Raw genomic sequence first — 16,367 nt, forward strand, 5'->3', positions numbered from 1 at the left:
ATTTCCATTCCCGTGCCAGGGCACTGACCTGTTGGAAGGGGATCAAACGACAGCCCTGGGAGGCTGCCCTCTAGCCAGAAGCTCCAGCAGCAAAACCTTCACAGCTCTTGCAAGGGCAGGCAGGAGGCAGCTTGGTTGAGATCCATAAATAACTTTCTAGGAAGGCTGTTAGTATGAGCAAAAGGCTTGTGAACAGCAACAAGCACAGCAAGGCATGCAGCTGCCCGCTGACATTCCTGGTGCTCTGGGGCCGTCCCAGCCCAGCACCACTCCCACAGCAGGACTGAGCCTCCAGAACACCGCAGAGGTAACTGAGTTCTTGTAAGCCCCTTGCAGTTTTAACTGGTGTGACATTTGCTCTGTTACATGCAGTAAATAGCCAACCCCACAAAGCATGCCATCTCATCCACACCTGCCTGGGCCGTAGCTGTTGTCTCCACCTCTCCTGCTCAGCATTGCTATCCAAGCCAGCAACCCAACACATCAGGTTTGTGAATGCTGCAGGAAGCCCGTGCCCTGCTGCCAGAGCCATGCTGCAGCTGATGGTCAGTGATCACTGAGTCCTGCCTTAGTGCAGGGGTTTCAGGAGCTGAGATGGCTGAGGCTGTGTGCTGCTCTGCAGCTTGGGTGGCAGCCAACGTGCCCACACTATTTCCAGCCCGAAGCTTTGGGGGCAGGATGGGTTTCTGCAAGCAGAAACACACTGAGGCTTCCATCTCCCACTAGCAACCCTGAAGGTATATTTGGATCACTGCTCAGTGCAGCTGTGACGTGCAGCACATGCAAAGGCAACTGTAGACCCCTTTGTGTGTCCAACTGTCTGATAGTGAAAGGGATTCTGTGGTGCAGGGATGCTTGTGACCAATTCTTGTGACTGACACCAAGGGAGCATCACAGGAGCAAGCCGTTCCCCTCTGCCAAACAGCTCCAGTGCTCTTGGTTTTGTTATCGAGGTGGAGCTGGGGTTGTGCACTGCTCCCTGCCACAGCCACTCAGGGCTTTACAGCAATTCCTCATCAGCTCTGCTCTGCCTGAAAATCTACATCATGCTCTGTGGGACAGACCCAAATCCCAGGCAGGAAGCACAGCACAGGGCCAGCTCTGGTGCTGGTACTGGAGCTGTCAACACCAGCAGGCAGCAACATCAGCATTAAATGTTTTCTTCAGGGCACAGAGACACTACTGCTGTGCAGAGGTAGCTGTTGTTAGAGAGGAAGAGAGGAAATACCTCCACTGAAACAGAAGATTAATTTTAGAACAGGATAGTGACGACCTTGCTGGCAGGCCGAAGGCTGTGATTGAAGTCCAGAAGCAGGGGAGCACTGTTCTGCATCTGCTGTGTCCCTTGCTCTCAGCACCGAGGACCAGACTGTCCCTGGTGGGAATGGGGACGTTGGCCTTTCCCTAAACAAAGCCCTTTGTTCACCAAAGGGAGACAACGTAGGGCAGTGCTCAGAGAGCTGCCTGGCTCTGTCCCCACCACCGGCATTTCCCTGCCAGTGCCTATGGAGAGAGAAAAGACCCTTTTGTGGGGCCATCCCGTGGCTGTGTGTGTGTGCTGGGCAGGAGATGCCCACAGACGGGGAGCACGGGGGTGCTGGACCTGGGCGCAGCCACTGCCCTTTTCCACAGAAGGGCTATTGTTGTATTTCATCACTTCTACAGGAGTGAAATTGGAATGAGGGCTTTGGGGCGCTGGTGGGACATGAAGCCCTGCAGGGAGATCTGTGGCCAGGAAAGCTTGCAGAGCCACATTCAGCCTCTGCTGTCAGCAGCACCAGGCCCTGACATGGCAATGAAGACATTTGCAGTTTCACCGTTACATTCACTGGCCACAAACTGAGACTGAACTGGAGTTTAGGATCAGGTGGGATGTACGCCCGGCTCCAGGGCTGCTGCTCTGTGCAACACAGTGGTGACAAGCCCCAGGCTCAGCCCTGCCCGCCGTTACGGTTTCTGTGCTCTGGAAAGGTGCTGTAGGTAGCAGTACAGATCTTGTTTCTGCTGGCGATGAGAAATGAGGACCAACGGCTGCTCAGTGCTGAGGGGAAGGTGGCTGCATTTTGAAGTGCGTGCTGATTTTCCTATCGAACGTCTGCCAGCTGTACCGGTGGGTCTGCAGTAACACTGTCCTTGTCCTCTCACATCCTCTAGGCTTCATTTGTGAGCGTGACCGCTTGACGTTCAGCTTCTGCCAGACCCTGCGGGTGCTGGGAAGGTGCCACCTCCCCACCGTCCGCATCCAGTGCTGCCAAAGCTGCCGCCAGCACAGGCACCACAGGGCTCCTGACCAGGACCGCGGGGACGAGCGGGCGTCCAGGAGGTGACAGGACCATCCCAAGCCCAGAAAGCACCAGGACCCGTGGCGGCTCTGGGAGCAGCCCTGCGACACAGGAGGGAGCTGGGGACCAGCTGGCCATGCTGCTCTGTCACTGCACGGGGCGGTGCAGCCCAAGATCCACACGGTGCTATTGCAAAACACAGGGAAGGCATGATTTGTTTCATTTGTGCTACACTATAATGGTGCTCAAACGGTCCTTCTGAGTAGTAGTATCTGGTTGGGCTGGGGGTGCAGTCTTACCAAATGTGCTGTGCCAGAGTGGGCACAGCTCTCCGTTAGGGTCACAGCCATCACTGAGCGGTCACAGAGAGCATGTTAGGGAAGGGAAACTTCAAGCAGCAATAATGCGGGGAGTCTTCTCAGAAATGCTAATGGTGCTATCATTTGACATTTGCAGCCTCTTGATGGTGTTGGCAGGCCAGCACAGAACTCTTGGTTTCTATTGTTATTTTTATATATATAAAATGAGTATCATTCCACCAGTACAGCTGACCATTTGGATTTTTTTTTCCCCCTTAAGGGACTGGAAGTTGGCAACCCATTTCTGTTATTTTCATTGGATTGTTTATGCACTGAAGCTAAATAACCGTAATTAAAGACATGGAGAGAGATCAGAGGAAGCAAGCTTTCGGCTTTAGTTACCACCAGAGGCCCTGGGCTCGCAGTGCACACAGGGGCTCTGCCCTCCTTGAGCTGATGGCTTCATCTGCAAAAGCCCCCACCCGTGTGCAGGGCAGAGGGGCTGGCAGTGGACACAAGGCATGAGTGAAATGAGATTGCTTTGGAGTCAAACAGTGTAGGCCCTTGCGTGGACCAGTGAAAGAGATGGAAAGCTGTTCTCGCCTCAGCTGTGAGCAGTGCACGTGCACGGCAAGCACTGCTCTTATTTGGCCACATCCTTCCTTGTGAAAACCCAAATGGCAAAGTGAATTGTACTTACACAACTGGATTTCGGTATGCAGTTACAGTGTAGAACTTTAATGATTGGTTAAGGTGTTTTTCTATGCTCTGACCAAGCTAAAAACCTTTCTGCTTATGTAGATGCACTTCTGTTAAAGTTAGTTGGTTCTTTTTTACTATAGTATGTGCTTCTGTACGAGAGGCACCCCGGCAGCTGGTCCGGCAGTGCTCATATGTTAATCCTTGGGGCCTTAGGGAGGATTTGCTGTTAGGTTGGCTCCTGGAGGAGGGCGGGTGCATTTTGGTAGCATGTCCTTTCTGTATTACTCTGCAGGCTGAGGAACTGGGAGGCCGTGAACACAGCACTGCTTGTGCTGAGCTCAGTGGTAAAGGACAGAGCCCAGCATCACTGCACTGCATTGAGCAGTGTGGTCACACAGTGTGCACAGATGGACGCTTTTCTTAAGTTGCACTGTGTGGAACAACTGTGCTGTACCGTGTCACGTAACAAGGGGAATTCCTGTCTACGACTTGCATGTAAAACACAAGCCATGACTTCACCATTTGTGTTGTATTCCTTTCAATGTGGTGTAAATTTTTACATTTTAAGAGCCTGTGTTCATTCCTGTTTTCTTTTGGGTTGGCACCGTCCGTCCCTTGCTTCTGTCAGTGCTCCTAGGTTTTGCTAAGGAATAACTCTAAACGTGTTGGGTTTTAATGGCTATCACCCACAAGTGTGTTAAATTAAACAGTTATTGAAGGAAATTGAAGGGTTTCGTATTTTCTCTTCCCCTTGGGGAATTCTAAAGGGCTTTTCACTGAAAACTCAGTTAAGCAGAGGCAGTTTAGGTCCTGGCAGCAGCAGGGGTTTGATTGCTCTCATCTCAGCTGCAGCAGAGAGGAGCAGTCAGTTTGCATCTGAAAATCATTTAAGGCTGCCCAGAGAAACTGGGATTTGTGTGATTACAATCTGAGCTCTGTAGAGTTGGGGTGCAGCGCTGGTGCTCCCAGAGCTAAAGGCTTCAGCCTCTGATCTGTGGTGCGCAGCCATTCATTGCAGTGCTAACCATAACAACGAAGCAAACCCAGTGGTGTTCTGCTTGTGACACCACAGCCAGTCCAGGCAGCATACACTGAAATTCAAGTGTTTGCTGAAAGAATCGTGTAAATTCTGCCTGAATTATATGCATTTCAGTACATTGGGGGTGAAGCATTTATGTGTAAGGTAGCTGGTCTAACTCAGTGCCGTGATGCAGTCACTGAGCCGCCCTTTCTGCCACCCAATGCTGTGCTGTCCTGGGGGCTGCAGCTGCACTGGGTGTCATTTCTTCCCAGAACTCACCTCAGTTTTCCGGAGTCACGATTCTCTTTCCTCCTTAGCACATCTGACAATGCTTACTCATTTTCCTTGTGCTGTTTGTGCCCTGGTGCCACCAGGAAAGGTGTGGCCTCTTGGTTTCCATTGCTGCACTCTCTGAGCTTGGTGGCCAGCTGGGTGCCATCCATCACTGCAGGCACAGCCCATGGCAGTCGCTGCAGGCACAGTGCACGGCAGTCGCTGCAGTTGCACGCTGCCAGCATTGTGCCAGGACGATGCAAAGCAGCAGTGCTGGGTGCTGCTCACACCACTGACCACATGCAGACGTTGGTCAGGGCAGCATTCCCCTCCCAGAGTCCTCTCTATTAATAGCCCGTGCACAAGGAAAGCCCTAAGCAGTGTTTTTTGTTGCAGATACAGGATATGTGGTTACCAGGATGCATTCAATTTGTCATTGTAAGATACTTTTGGTTCATTACTTCAGAAAGACCCCATTGAAGACCAACTCTGCAAAACACGTATGCTTCATTTGCCACACAGTAAAGGCGGGTTTCCCACTAATTGTGAGCCTTCCCAGTGTGGGACTCTTAAGTCTTGCTGACCTTTGTCTGCTCAGTTTTACTCGGCCCATGTGAAAAATATTGGATTTCTCTGCTAAGCTGTCAGGGCCTGCAGGGAATTTTGTTCTTGCAGCCAGTTCTCCTCCCCACGCCAGGTCAACGTGATGGGTGCTGCAGGCTGGGTTTAGGGCAGGCTTTCACATTTATACCAATCTAGGCAAGCTTAATCACAGCGCCAACCAGTACTGGAGCAATGCAAAGCTAGAAAATATCTGCTATTCCAAATGTATTGGTCTTAATGTGTGGTGCCATTGAAAGTTTCAGTGTATGTGGTGTAAACGATGCCATCCTCTGCCTGCAGCACAGACTGACTGCACGCTGCTGCCATCTCTGCACGTGTGCACCTATTCACATCTGTGTGTAAATGCATAGAGAGTTACATACAGATAGGCTTCTCTTCTGCTTTGCACAGCTGCAGCCCCCCCCAGCAGCATGCTGACCCCGGGCTGCCTGAGCACACCCAATGCAGGCTCAGAGCAGACACTCATAAGTAGTTTTTTCCTATATTTTCTGCAGAGGAAATAGAACAAACGATATATATTTTTAAGGAGGGTTTCAGCAAAGCTTCCTGACATCTACTGTAAACATCAGCTGCTAATTACTGAGCAGGGAAAGAACTGCTCACAGGTTTTACTCGCCATTAGAATGATGCATCCTGAGCTCAGAGAAGGATTTGGAACAAGGAAAACCATCACATCGCTCAGCTTCATTCCTGAGGATGTGTTGATTAAATGAATGTGAGAAGTGATTCTGTCCTGAAGGCAGTCAGCCCTGGAGCACACTCTGACGTGATGTGCTCAGGACCAGAGCCGGGGTCACACAGGCATCAGACCCACACAGGGGTTTCAGCTCAGCTCACATTCAGTGCGAAGCTCCTCAGCCAGACCAGTTCTCCCACGCAGTAACTGTTAAACCTCACCTGCTGTTTTCATTGGTTACAGAAATACTGACTTCAATGAGATTTTTCCTCCCAGATTTTACTATTTCCCATCCAATCTGCAACTGTAGTCCCTCTTTAAAGCGCCCTGATACCCACAGCACTGAACGTCCTTCATGCCAACGGACTTTGCTTGCTTTTTTTCAGGGCCAGTTGTAAATACAAACCCTGTTTCTCTGCAGGCTTTCTGTTGATGGTTATGAAGACTTTTACTTACGAACAGCCAATCCCACTGCATGCAAGGGGCTGACAGCAGGGCATTGCACAGCTGCTGTGCCCTCACTTGGAGGCGGTGGCTCCCACAGGCAGTGGTGGGGTGGGTGTGGGACACGTCCCAGAGAGGTCACCCCAAAACTGCTGTCCCCTCCTTGCAGCCTCTGGGGGAAAGAGGCTGGCCAGGCTGAAACCCTGCTCTGCTCATGCTTTGCTGTTGCTTCTGTTTATTCGTCGGGATCTCCTGAAGCCTCTCTGAGGAAAGCCAGAGGTTCTTGGCTTCAGATTAGATATCAGACCTTGTGTCCCCCCCAGTCACCTGCAGACATTTCCAGAGCTGGAGACAGGAAGGAACTGAAAGCTCATTAATCGGGAAGCAGCAGGAATTCTATGGAGCAAGTTCTTTGTCATTTGTTAACAATAACACTTAAAACACTTCCGCGTCTCAAGAAGGCGTCGGGTTCTCCCGTCAGTGCACCTGTGTTGTGCAGGCTCTCACTTCCACCCAGGTTCTTCTGTCCGGACCAGATGATCTCAGCTGCAGTATTTTAATCCCCAAATAGCCCTCCAGCCCAGCGCCAGCTGCCAGCCAGCAAGGCCATCGTGTGGGTGACTGAGCACAGGAGGAGGCCAAGCAGGAGGCAGCAAGGCCCAGATGGAGCGGGATCAGCTCACAGCATTGCTTTTTATCACTCTCGTTCCGCTGCAATTTTCTTACCTGAGCAAAGGTGTATTACTTCTGTTTTCTAAGGCCCTGTTTATAAGAGCTTGCTTCATTTTCTACCAATACCAGAAGCTCTTGCCCACGTTCTTGTCCTCAGTCCCTCTGGGCAGCTCCCAACACACGTGCACCTCCAGGAGCATGAGTCTGCACTGGTTTGTGGCAAAATCCTGCAGGCATACAGCAAAGCTGCTAAGAAAAACTGACACTATTGGAATTACATTTTGTCACAGCTAGGCTTGCTGGCCCAGCTAGCCCCCAGCTGAACATCATTAGCACCAACAGACTCCCTTGCTAAGGCTTTGGAAACAGCTGGTGCTCAGCTCTGAGGACCTCCCCCTGGCAGGAATTTTTCCCTCCCCTGAAGTAAAGGGTTCAGAAGAAATCAGCTCCAAACCCCATCAATCACTGTGGCTGCACAGCACTTCAGCATCACAACAGAAACTCCAGGTGGTTCCTGCTTCTGTGGGTAACTCTGAAACCTGGTTAACTCCCCCAGGGCAGCAGCACGGCTTTGCTGGACTCCTCCAGAGGCAAACATCAGCAGGGCGGAGTGTTACCTTCTGAACTATTTTAGCCCTCCCTGCCTTGTTCCCATTAGCAGTGTGGGGCTGCAGCTGGGTGCCAAGCATGTGTGCACAGGGAGACTGCAGTACAGTAACATCACCTGTTGCCCTCGGGCTCTCAGTGCCATTTATGTGCAAATCTCACACGTTTATCTGATTACAGCCCAGAAGCTGTTTATTTAAATTAAAGGTTATTTGAAACAGGTTGGGACTCTGAAACCATGACCTGGAGCATTTTTGCAGTGGATCAGGAAATGAAGTAAGATAACCCTCCTGGGACTAAACTTCTAGAGAAGTAACGCCAGTCCTTGCCATTTCCCTCCCTGAGAAATGCCTTTTCCTCTTCCCAGGGTATTTCGGGTCTTTCTCATGGATACACTTACATTTAAATCAGCACGAAGCTGGCGGAATTGTAGCAGAAATTGCCCGGTGAAGCCCATTGACCTTTGGAGGAGGCTTTGCTCACAGCTGATAGCCCACAGTGTGCACACTGCGGCTGTGCAATGCAAACTGTGCTGGGTGCAGGCAGAGCTCCCCCTCCTCACCCACTGGAAATCTGTTTAGCAGAGGCTTCTTCTGGGGCACATCATTCACATCAGTGCTGATCTATCAAACAGCTGTCTCTGGACTGTGGCACAGTTCAGCACAGGAAAAGCAGTTGCATGTTTCAGGGCTGCAATTAATTGCTTCTCAGAAAATAACAAACCAGCAACAGCAGCCTTCGAAGCAGTGCCAGCTGCAGCTGTGCCAGAGGTTCCGCCGAACCTACCCAGCAACAGTGGCGGAAGGAGCCCCTCACATCCAAACAGCTCCCGGCATCAGAAGCAATTGAACTCCTAAACTTAGAATTCACTTCTGGGAGGGCCCAGTACACCTGCAGCAGGCTGAGCACAGACAGAAGCACCCCAAGTTTGGGTCACACAAGTCCAGATCCGTCCTCAAATTCACTGCTCCCAGATACGTCTCTCACCACAAACGTAAGAGGTTTTAGGTGGGCTTTTTTCCTTTTTTTTTCCCTTGGATGTGACAGAAGGAGAAGTGCCCTCTTCCATGTGGCTCCCAGAGGATCAGCAGGAGAGATGAGACGCTGGGCTTTTGGTACGGCAGGAGGCAGAGAGAAAACACGTGTGTGCTATTTTGGGATGTTTGGTGGCAACAAACAGTTGTCCTCAAGGGACAGAGAGCTGTCCTGAGAAAGTTTCTGCTTCAAGGCAAAAAATGTAAAATGTGCCATTAGGAGATAAAGAGATGTTTCCAAGGGACAGCTCCCTGGTCTGTGACAGCAGCTCTAAAGCAGGGACTCTGATAAAGAGAATTATCTTTAACCTCACGTACTGACATCTGGGGCTGTGTGAAGCAGCCCACAAAAGCAAGGACAAACAGCAAACAGCAGCCCTGGAGCTGCGAAGTCCCCTCCGCAGCGCTCTCAGCCCCGGCTCCGGCTGCTGTGCTGGGCTGCCCTGCCAGGGGAGAGCCGACCTTAACGAACCAAGAGGGGGAAATAACAACCGGAGGCAACACCAGCAGAGGGTTTTGCAAAGCTCCCCGTCTCTGACATCCTTTCTCAGTGCTCCCCCTCGTGGGAAAACGCTTCCAGCACACTTCTGTTCCTTCTCTCCCGGAACCGTTGATAGTTTGAAAAAAAATCCTTTGCTTTTGTTTGTCCCCTTTTGAACAGGAGCAGAGGGACAGATTCCTTCTAGCTCATAAAGTCAGTGTAGCTTTAATTTTAAAAGGGCAATTTCTGTGTGAAGTTTTACTCTGTTCAGCTGACTCTGCAGGCTTGCAGACATTGCCTTGAAGCCACTTCAGGTACGATGTCTTGGTAAGACTTGCTGTCACACATCAGTGAGAACCAAGGTGCAAGGAGCACTACAAGCACCACCGCCCGTCAGTTTAACAGTTCTGAAATCCCTGGAGAAAGCACTAGGCTGCTACTGCTGGCCATTAACCCAGCAGAGTATATCCTTTTTTAATTAAAGACTGTTAACTACTTTACTTTCTGTTTGTGACACGTTTCATGTGCTCACTGTGCCATGGTGCTGCTCATCCTTCCTAGGGCATCCTGAGTGATGTAGGAGTGTTTTGAAATGGCAGATTGCCCCCTGCTGTTTTTTCCTTAAGGTCCTAAAAAAGTAGGGCCCAGTCTTAGCAGGAGCCTTCAGGCACCACCATACTACAGTAATTCACATACGTGCTTCCCTTGTCGTCAGCTGTTAGCAGAGATTCTCAAAGCTCACTACTGAATGTCACTGCTTTCAGAACAGTTGCAGTGTCTCCTAATGAGCTTCTTGGAGGCTACTGTCAGTTCTGGGATTGCCTTTGGAGTCGTATTGATTAAGTCTGAAAACTGTGATGTACAAATTCTCACTGAATAAACACCCGATTTCCAAAAATGCTTCCAGAGGAAATGAAATACATTCCCATGGCACCCAATGGAGAATGAAGTGCCTTTACTATATGGCCATTTGCTGGTACAGCATTTCATCATCTCACCACATTAGTGCATCAGAGGAAGCCTCAGACCTTCCAAGAGAATCACAGCACACTGCAAATGGGATTCTTTCACAGGAAATCATCTCCCTCCGCTCTCCATCTGTAAACTCAGCTGACAGAGCTGTTGCCATTTCATGAGCCTGCTGGAAAAAAAAAAAAAGCCAACAGAAAACCTTTCTAAATGCATCTTTTAGGATATATGGTGGTAGGCTATTCCAGCTGAAATCTAAATACACGGATTGTTGATTTTGACCAAAGTGGGACTTTGGCACTGGAAGCAGGGAGATTACAGGCTCTCGTTGGCACAGCTGTGACGTTTGTCAGAACATAGTCCTACAAAGAGCATGTTTTCTCCACCGTTGATAACATGCAGCCTAGTTGGAACCCATTCAATCATTCGTGCCTTCGGGAGAGCTTTATGGGGCTTATTATTAAAATGGCTACAAATCCCTGAAATCTCAGCAGATGTTGCACAGAACTGCAAGGATCTCTTGCTGTTTGACCAAACACGAGTCCGCTACAGTCACCACAGCTCCACTTGGGAAAGGCTCCCTGAATCTCTCCAACCACTGCTGGGCACAGCTGTTTTGCACTGCCCAGGTAAGGTCTCAGGATCTGGGCATGGTTTGCCAGCAGGCAGCACACAGCTGCAGCCTCTCGCTGCACACATGCTCAGCACTGGGGCCCTCCTGTGGCCGTGCAGCAGATCCTGAACATCACTTCTGAGAGAAATATCCGCCTCATTCTTCAGGGAAACTAAATGCATGGTCAAATCCACAGCTGCAGCAGGAAATGAACCCCTGGGAACTTCTCCAGAGAGAAAACATGTGACAGCTGACAATGTTATGGATGCCCCAGATCAGATGAGTGAGGGAGCAGCAAAAAGAAACACAGCAGTGGTGACCACGGGCTGCAGGATTCTCTCCCATCCCATACTGCAACAAACAGCAGGATCAAACTGGCAACACACTGCCCACAGGAAAGCTTACCTACAAGGGAATTGTAAACCAGAGCCTCCAGGATCAGAAACACGTACTTATCAAAAATACAAATATTTAGCAGAAGTGGTATCAGCAAAGATGTACCTCGCTCCAGTCCAACTGCTTCGTTCCCATTTGAGTTCATTTCAATTTTAGTGTGTTCGCTGGAAACAAAAAGCTGAATAAGCAGCAACTTTTCTAGCAGAAATCTGAACCTGAGCTATAGAAAAAAAGCCTGCTGAGCTCGGAGCAGCATTTCAGTACAAGAATCTCTTTTATTCTCACAGCGCAGTGATTGAAACAATAGAAATTTAACCTGCAAAACTGCATTTGTATCACAACGTCTGTCAGAAGGCAACATGTATGGTGTGGTTTCATTTCTTCATGAGATAAAATACTTCTCTGGACACCAGATACTACGAACTCTTAACACTATTTACTTCCTTTTATTTTAGAGACTGATTTTTCATAATTTAAATCTATCTTATAAACAATTTTTTTTAAAAAACGTACAGAAGATAAAAAGAACTCAAGTATTAAACTCAAGGCTTTGATTCCTCTTTTTTAAACAAAGGTGTTTTAGGAAATGTATCAAAATGGTGACTGTGTGCATGGTAGCTCCTAGTCAGGCTCTGTAACGCACTGCTCCACGATCTCACGCAGGTTTGGGTTCTCCATCGCAGCTGCGACCCTCTCCTTATCATTGATCTGCTTGTTGACTGCAAAACATAGGGGAAGTCAAGTCAGAAGCAGCTCTCAGTGGCACTTCAGGCGTGCTGCACCATGAGCGTGACAAACACAGGGTGGGGTTCTGCCAAGCCCAGGCAACGGCCCACTCCAAGAGGGAGGAAATGCTGCGTTACAGTAACAGTGCATTCTGCCCATTCCCTGCAGATTCCGATTCAGGCAGAGGATTGAAATTTGCATAATAACCCAACGTGAGATTTGTGCACTATGTGCTGAAGCACTGTGCAGGCAGACATCTGGGCTGTATAACCTAGCACAAAAGACAAGGAGTCGAAGGGAGAGGTTAATAGGAAATTGTAACGAAGAGCAAGCCAGCGCTCAGTCACAAAAAACATCCATCAAAAAGCTGAAGTTTTTTGCTTTTCTTGTTTAGGAAAAGAGTCCAAGGCATGCTATGGAGCGTGAAGTTTGTGACAAATTAGCAGTCTATGTTCAATGTCTTGTCATTTAATGGCAAGAACTGGTTTTCCCCCATACAAAGATTAATGCAGGTTATGAACATAGGCTGAGGCACTGCCTCAACAGAGGCTTTAGCAGCTGCTGGAGATGGTGATTAAATGCAGCTCTGGAAGAACTTCAGTGTCCTACAAGTTTTATCTTAAACATACACAGAGAAACTTCACCACGTTAAGATCATCAACCAGGCAGGAGGTTCTTCATGCTAATAACTGAGCAGCACAACAGCAACTTCTCAAAGAACACAGAGTCTAAAGCTGCACTTACTGTCTTCTTCAGTGGAATGTGTACCTTCAGATATGTAGATTTCCAGCTAGAGGAGAGATCAGTGTTAGATGCATACATCAACTGTAAAATATATTCAGTCCTAGAAGAACAAACTATCACACACATACAATGCATGTAATCCATACCTTTTAAAACATTCCTAGACAATGGAAGGGAACCAATGACAATAACTGATCTGAGCCTTGTGACTGTGTTGCAATAGATCTGTCTCCATTGCGTCATCATTCATGTCTCACTAATATCAATGGCTCATGTGAAAAATCCATTGCAGCTGGGCTGCTGGAAACAGAGTGCAGAATTGGCATTTCCTTCCTAACGAGTCCTCTGCTGGTCACAGCTCAAGGACCATTTGTTTGAAAGCCCCCAGAATTGCAAGCGTCACTTTCACAAGCTAAGAACTCTTGTAAAGACAGCCTTAGGAACAGATGTGTAAGAAGATATCCCTTTTAAGTCTTACACAGTGATAAGAAATACATGTTCTACCTGAAATGGTAGTACAGCACATGATCTGGTTTCTGCCTGGGGAGACACTGTAAGACTAAATGCTAAGCAGACCCAAACCGACTGCATGCATTTAACTGAACAGGGCTGGGAAAAAAACAAACAAACCAACAACTTCTCACAAATAGAACTACAAGGAAATGAAACTGCTGTACCAAAGGAAAAGCAAACAAGTCCAGTGCACCTTATCTTATCTCACTGAAGCAAAACCTACTTGTTAGCACGTGTCCAGCGTAACAGATCACCATCTACCTAATTATCTAGAAATACAAGCCTGGCTTTACACTGCGTAACTGAAAAGATGAAGCTACCAACGATAGAAACAAAAGATTTCAAAAAGCAACACTGTACAACAAACTACATTTTGTAAAGGAAAGGAATCACCACGTTTATCTGGAGACCCCTTCCCGTACTCCCCTGTTCTGCAACATTCACTCCCTCCACAGGTGAACAACAGGCTTTTTAAAAGACCTTTATCACGGTTTGCAAGTTGCTTAATCCTGCAGCATCTCCTTTCTTAAAGAGAACTTAGCATTGGAAGTACTTATTCTTGTAGCTCAAAGCGAGTTTCAGAGGCGATATCTTACCTTATGTCTAAAAGGCAAGCATCTCTGAAGTTTTATTCTTAAACAAAGGCCTGTTAAACAAAACAGATTAAGAGACATTCCTGTCAAAGTCAGGGTTTGAGGTGCATTTTCAGAGAACACGTATTTAACAATCAAACCCACCACTATACTTGGCAACCTTCTCCTTCTGCACTCTGAGCAGCGAAGGCCGCACGGAGCCCAAATCACACTGCTGACCCTTTGCAGGCAGTCCCTCTGAGCTCATACTTGCCTTACAAACTTAGGAGGTTTTGGTCCCCAGCACCCCTGAGAAACACCACATACGTGCAAATTCCACCATGTCCAGCCTTCTGCCTTTTTGATAGAGCTCTCAGGCTATTGTTGTGGCTGTCTCTGTGCTAAAAAGAATGCTTAGCTTGTTTTAGTTAAAAACCCAAAGCAAAATGTTGGAAGAACACAGGCCTGCCTGCAACAATTTGGAACTCAAGCTTATAACTTCACTATTTCGGATGTCTAACATGCAGAAGTGGAAAATAACTGAAAATAGCACACAAAAAAATTCACCCCTGTGGCCAAATAAATCTACCAAAAAATAAGCTGCGCATCGACAATCAGCATTCAAATTTTGCTTCACAAATACGCTGGCATGGATCTGGATATAGCAAGGAGTACTGCTGAGAAAGTCTCCACAGTGACTGAGCAGAGGAGAAGTGCAGTTTGTCTTGGAGAGCAGCACCCCAGCCAGGGGGCGCCCCCACTGCTGCACGTCTGCCCCCTGCCTGGCTCCACACTGAGCTGCACACAGACAGCCACAGCCACCCTGCAGCCCTGCTTTGTGCTCAGCTGAGCCACTGCTAACAGCAAACACACCCCGAAGGACACAGCAGTTCAGAGTACTCTGTGCAGATGAGGACGTTTAGGAAAAAAAAAAGAACAAAACCAAGAAAACAACTGCTTACTGCCTCCATCCTTACACATACTGCCCGAATACTTAGGATAGTTACCATAACCCTTTCCTGTAACAGAATGAGGAGCTGTGCCCTGGAGGTCACACACTGAGTCCCGTACCACTTCTGAATAGATTTTTGAGAGCTGCTTTGTTCTGAAGTCTTCCTAATGTGAGAAAAACAGAAGGCCTGTTTGCCCCATCCCTGCAGGCATCCGAGGCCAGGCTGGGTGTGGCTCTGGGCAGCCTGGTGTGCTGGTTGGTGACCCTGCACACAGCGGGGGTTGGAACTGATGGTCACTGTGGTCCTTTCCAACCCAGGCCATTCTGTGATCCTACGGTATGACCTTCAACCACGCTCCGTTCCTTCTGCTCCGTGCTGTTCCTATGGCCAGGACGGCTCTCGAGATGAAATTCACAGCCAAACTGCCGGCAAAGCACTACTGAACTTTAACTAAGAGGAACACTATTCAGACACTCTAAGATTAACTTCACATTCACTGCTAAAGACTTAATGAAGCAAACGTTACCGATGAGAGTCGCCAAAGAGCAGTGAGGTACGGTTGGTGTGAACCTGATGACCACCAGATACTCCTCCTCGCCGATCTCATCCACCTGGACACAGCTTTCCGTCACCACGTCCAGTTCTTCTAAAGTATTCGGCTTCTCCGGGTCCCGGATGGTACGGATTATATCTGAAGCACAGGATGAGCCAACAACAACAACGTCAGCTTCCCAAAAGGAACCCTTGCAATGAGAAGCCACCTTCCCAGCAGCGCTCGCTCTGACCCCGCCGGGAAGAGGCCCGGCTGTGGGTACCGGCACTGCATGACGAGCTGCCGCAGAGCCGGGCACACTGAGCCAGCGCTGTCACCGCGCGCCTCCCGCACCCCGGTTACGGACCTGCCGTTACCTTCACGATCCCATCGCAACCATAGGAACCGAGACATACCCGCTGATGGACGTACGCCACCGTCAGAACGGCAAGCGGTTTAAGGTCAGCCCATCCCAGCGCAAAGCACCGGAGCAATATTCACAACGGGCTGCTCGCCCTTTTCAACGTCTAACTTCGTAACGCGGCAGGTCAGCCCTCCTGCCCGCCTTCCGCGCTGCCCTCCTCAGCCCGGGCTCCACGGAGGACGTTCGGAGAGCACCTCAAGCACCACCTGCGGGCGCTCCGTGCGGCTCTCGGTGCGCCCCGCTCTGTCCCGCACCGCCGCGGCAGCGCCGCTTCCAGGCCCGCCCGCGTCCCGCCCCGCGCGGCCCGAGCAGCCCCGCCACAGTCACCGTAAACCTCGAGCGCCTTGTCCTGCTCCATGGCCCTGCGGCGCGGGGCATGGCAGCCCCTACGCAGCCCGGAGTACCGCAGCACTCTGCTCAGCGTGTGCGACAGCAGCCCCAGCACCAGCGACATCCTCCCGCTCCGCCATGGGAGAGCGCGAAACGGCCCCGCGCGGCCACCGTCCGCCGGAGGGAAGGCGCTCCCGGGGCGGGGCGCTGCGGGGTCGGTCCGCCCGCGGGGTGCGGCTGCCGCCCGTTGGGGGCGGCCCCGGGGAGCGCCGCCGTCCGCTCTCGTGCCGGTCTCGTGCTTGGGCTCGCGCTCCCGCGGCTGTACAGCTGCGCGCGCCCTTTCAGACCGCCCAGCCGCTGTGACTAACGGCGAGCCTAAGGAGCAACCGCCGCTCTCGGTTTCTCCCCCGCATACGGCGCGGCGCACCCCCGGCCCTTGCCGACACTACGGCGGGAGGCGCGGCGCTGTGCAGCGCTGCAT

General features: G+C 50.1%; 2 protein-coding genes across 2 annotated transcripts in view; one reads left to right on the plus strand and one right to left on the minus strand.

Moving 5' to 3' along the window:
- Positions 1 to 4,006, plus strand: part of ADAMTS7 (ADAM metallopeptidase with thrombospondin type 1 motif 7) — a 45,243-nt gene extending 41,237 nt beyond the window's left edge. Inside the window, exon 24 of the mRNA XM_003641830.6 lies at positions 2,155 to 4,006. Coding sequence (XP_003641878.3) covers positions 2,155 to 2,327 — 173 coding nt within the window. The 3' untranslated portion in view covers positions 2,328 to 4,006. The remainder of the gene's footprint in view (positions 1 to 2,154) is intronic.
- A 7,517-nt stretch (positions 4,007 to 11,523) lies between these two features.
- Positions 11,524 to 16,042, minus strand: FAM96A (family with sequence similarity 96, member A). Its single transcript, NM_001030555.1, is given in 2 exon segments — positions 11,524 to 15,291; positions 15,884 to 16,042. Coding segments are annotated over 2 exon segments (372 nt in total). The 5' UTR covers positions 16,011 to 16,042; the 3' UTR covers positions 11,524 to 15,046.
- Positions 16,043 to 16,367: the final 325 nt, after the last annotated feature.

Source organism: Gallus gallus, chromosome 10 (genome assembly GCF_016699485.2).
Source record: "Gallus gallus isolate bGalGal1 chromosome 10, bGalGal1.mat.broiler.GRCg7b, whole genome shotgun sequence".
NCBI lineage: Eukaryota > Metazoa > Chordata > Aves > Galliformes > Phasianidae > Gallus > Gallus gallus.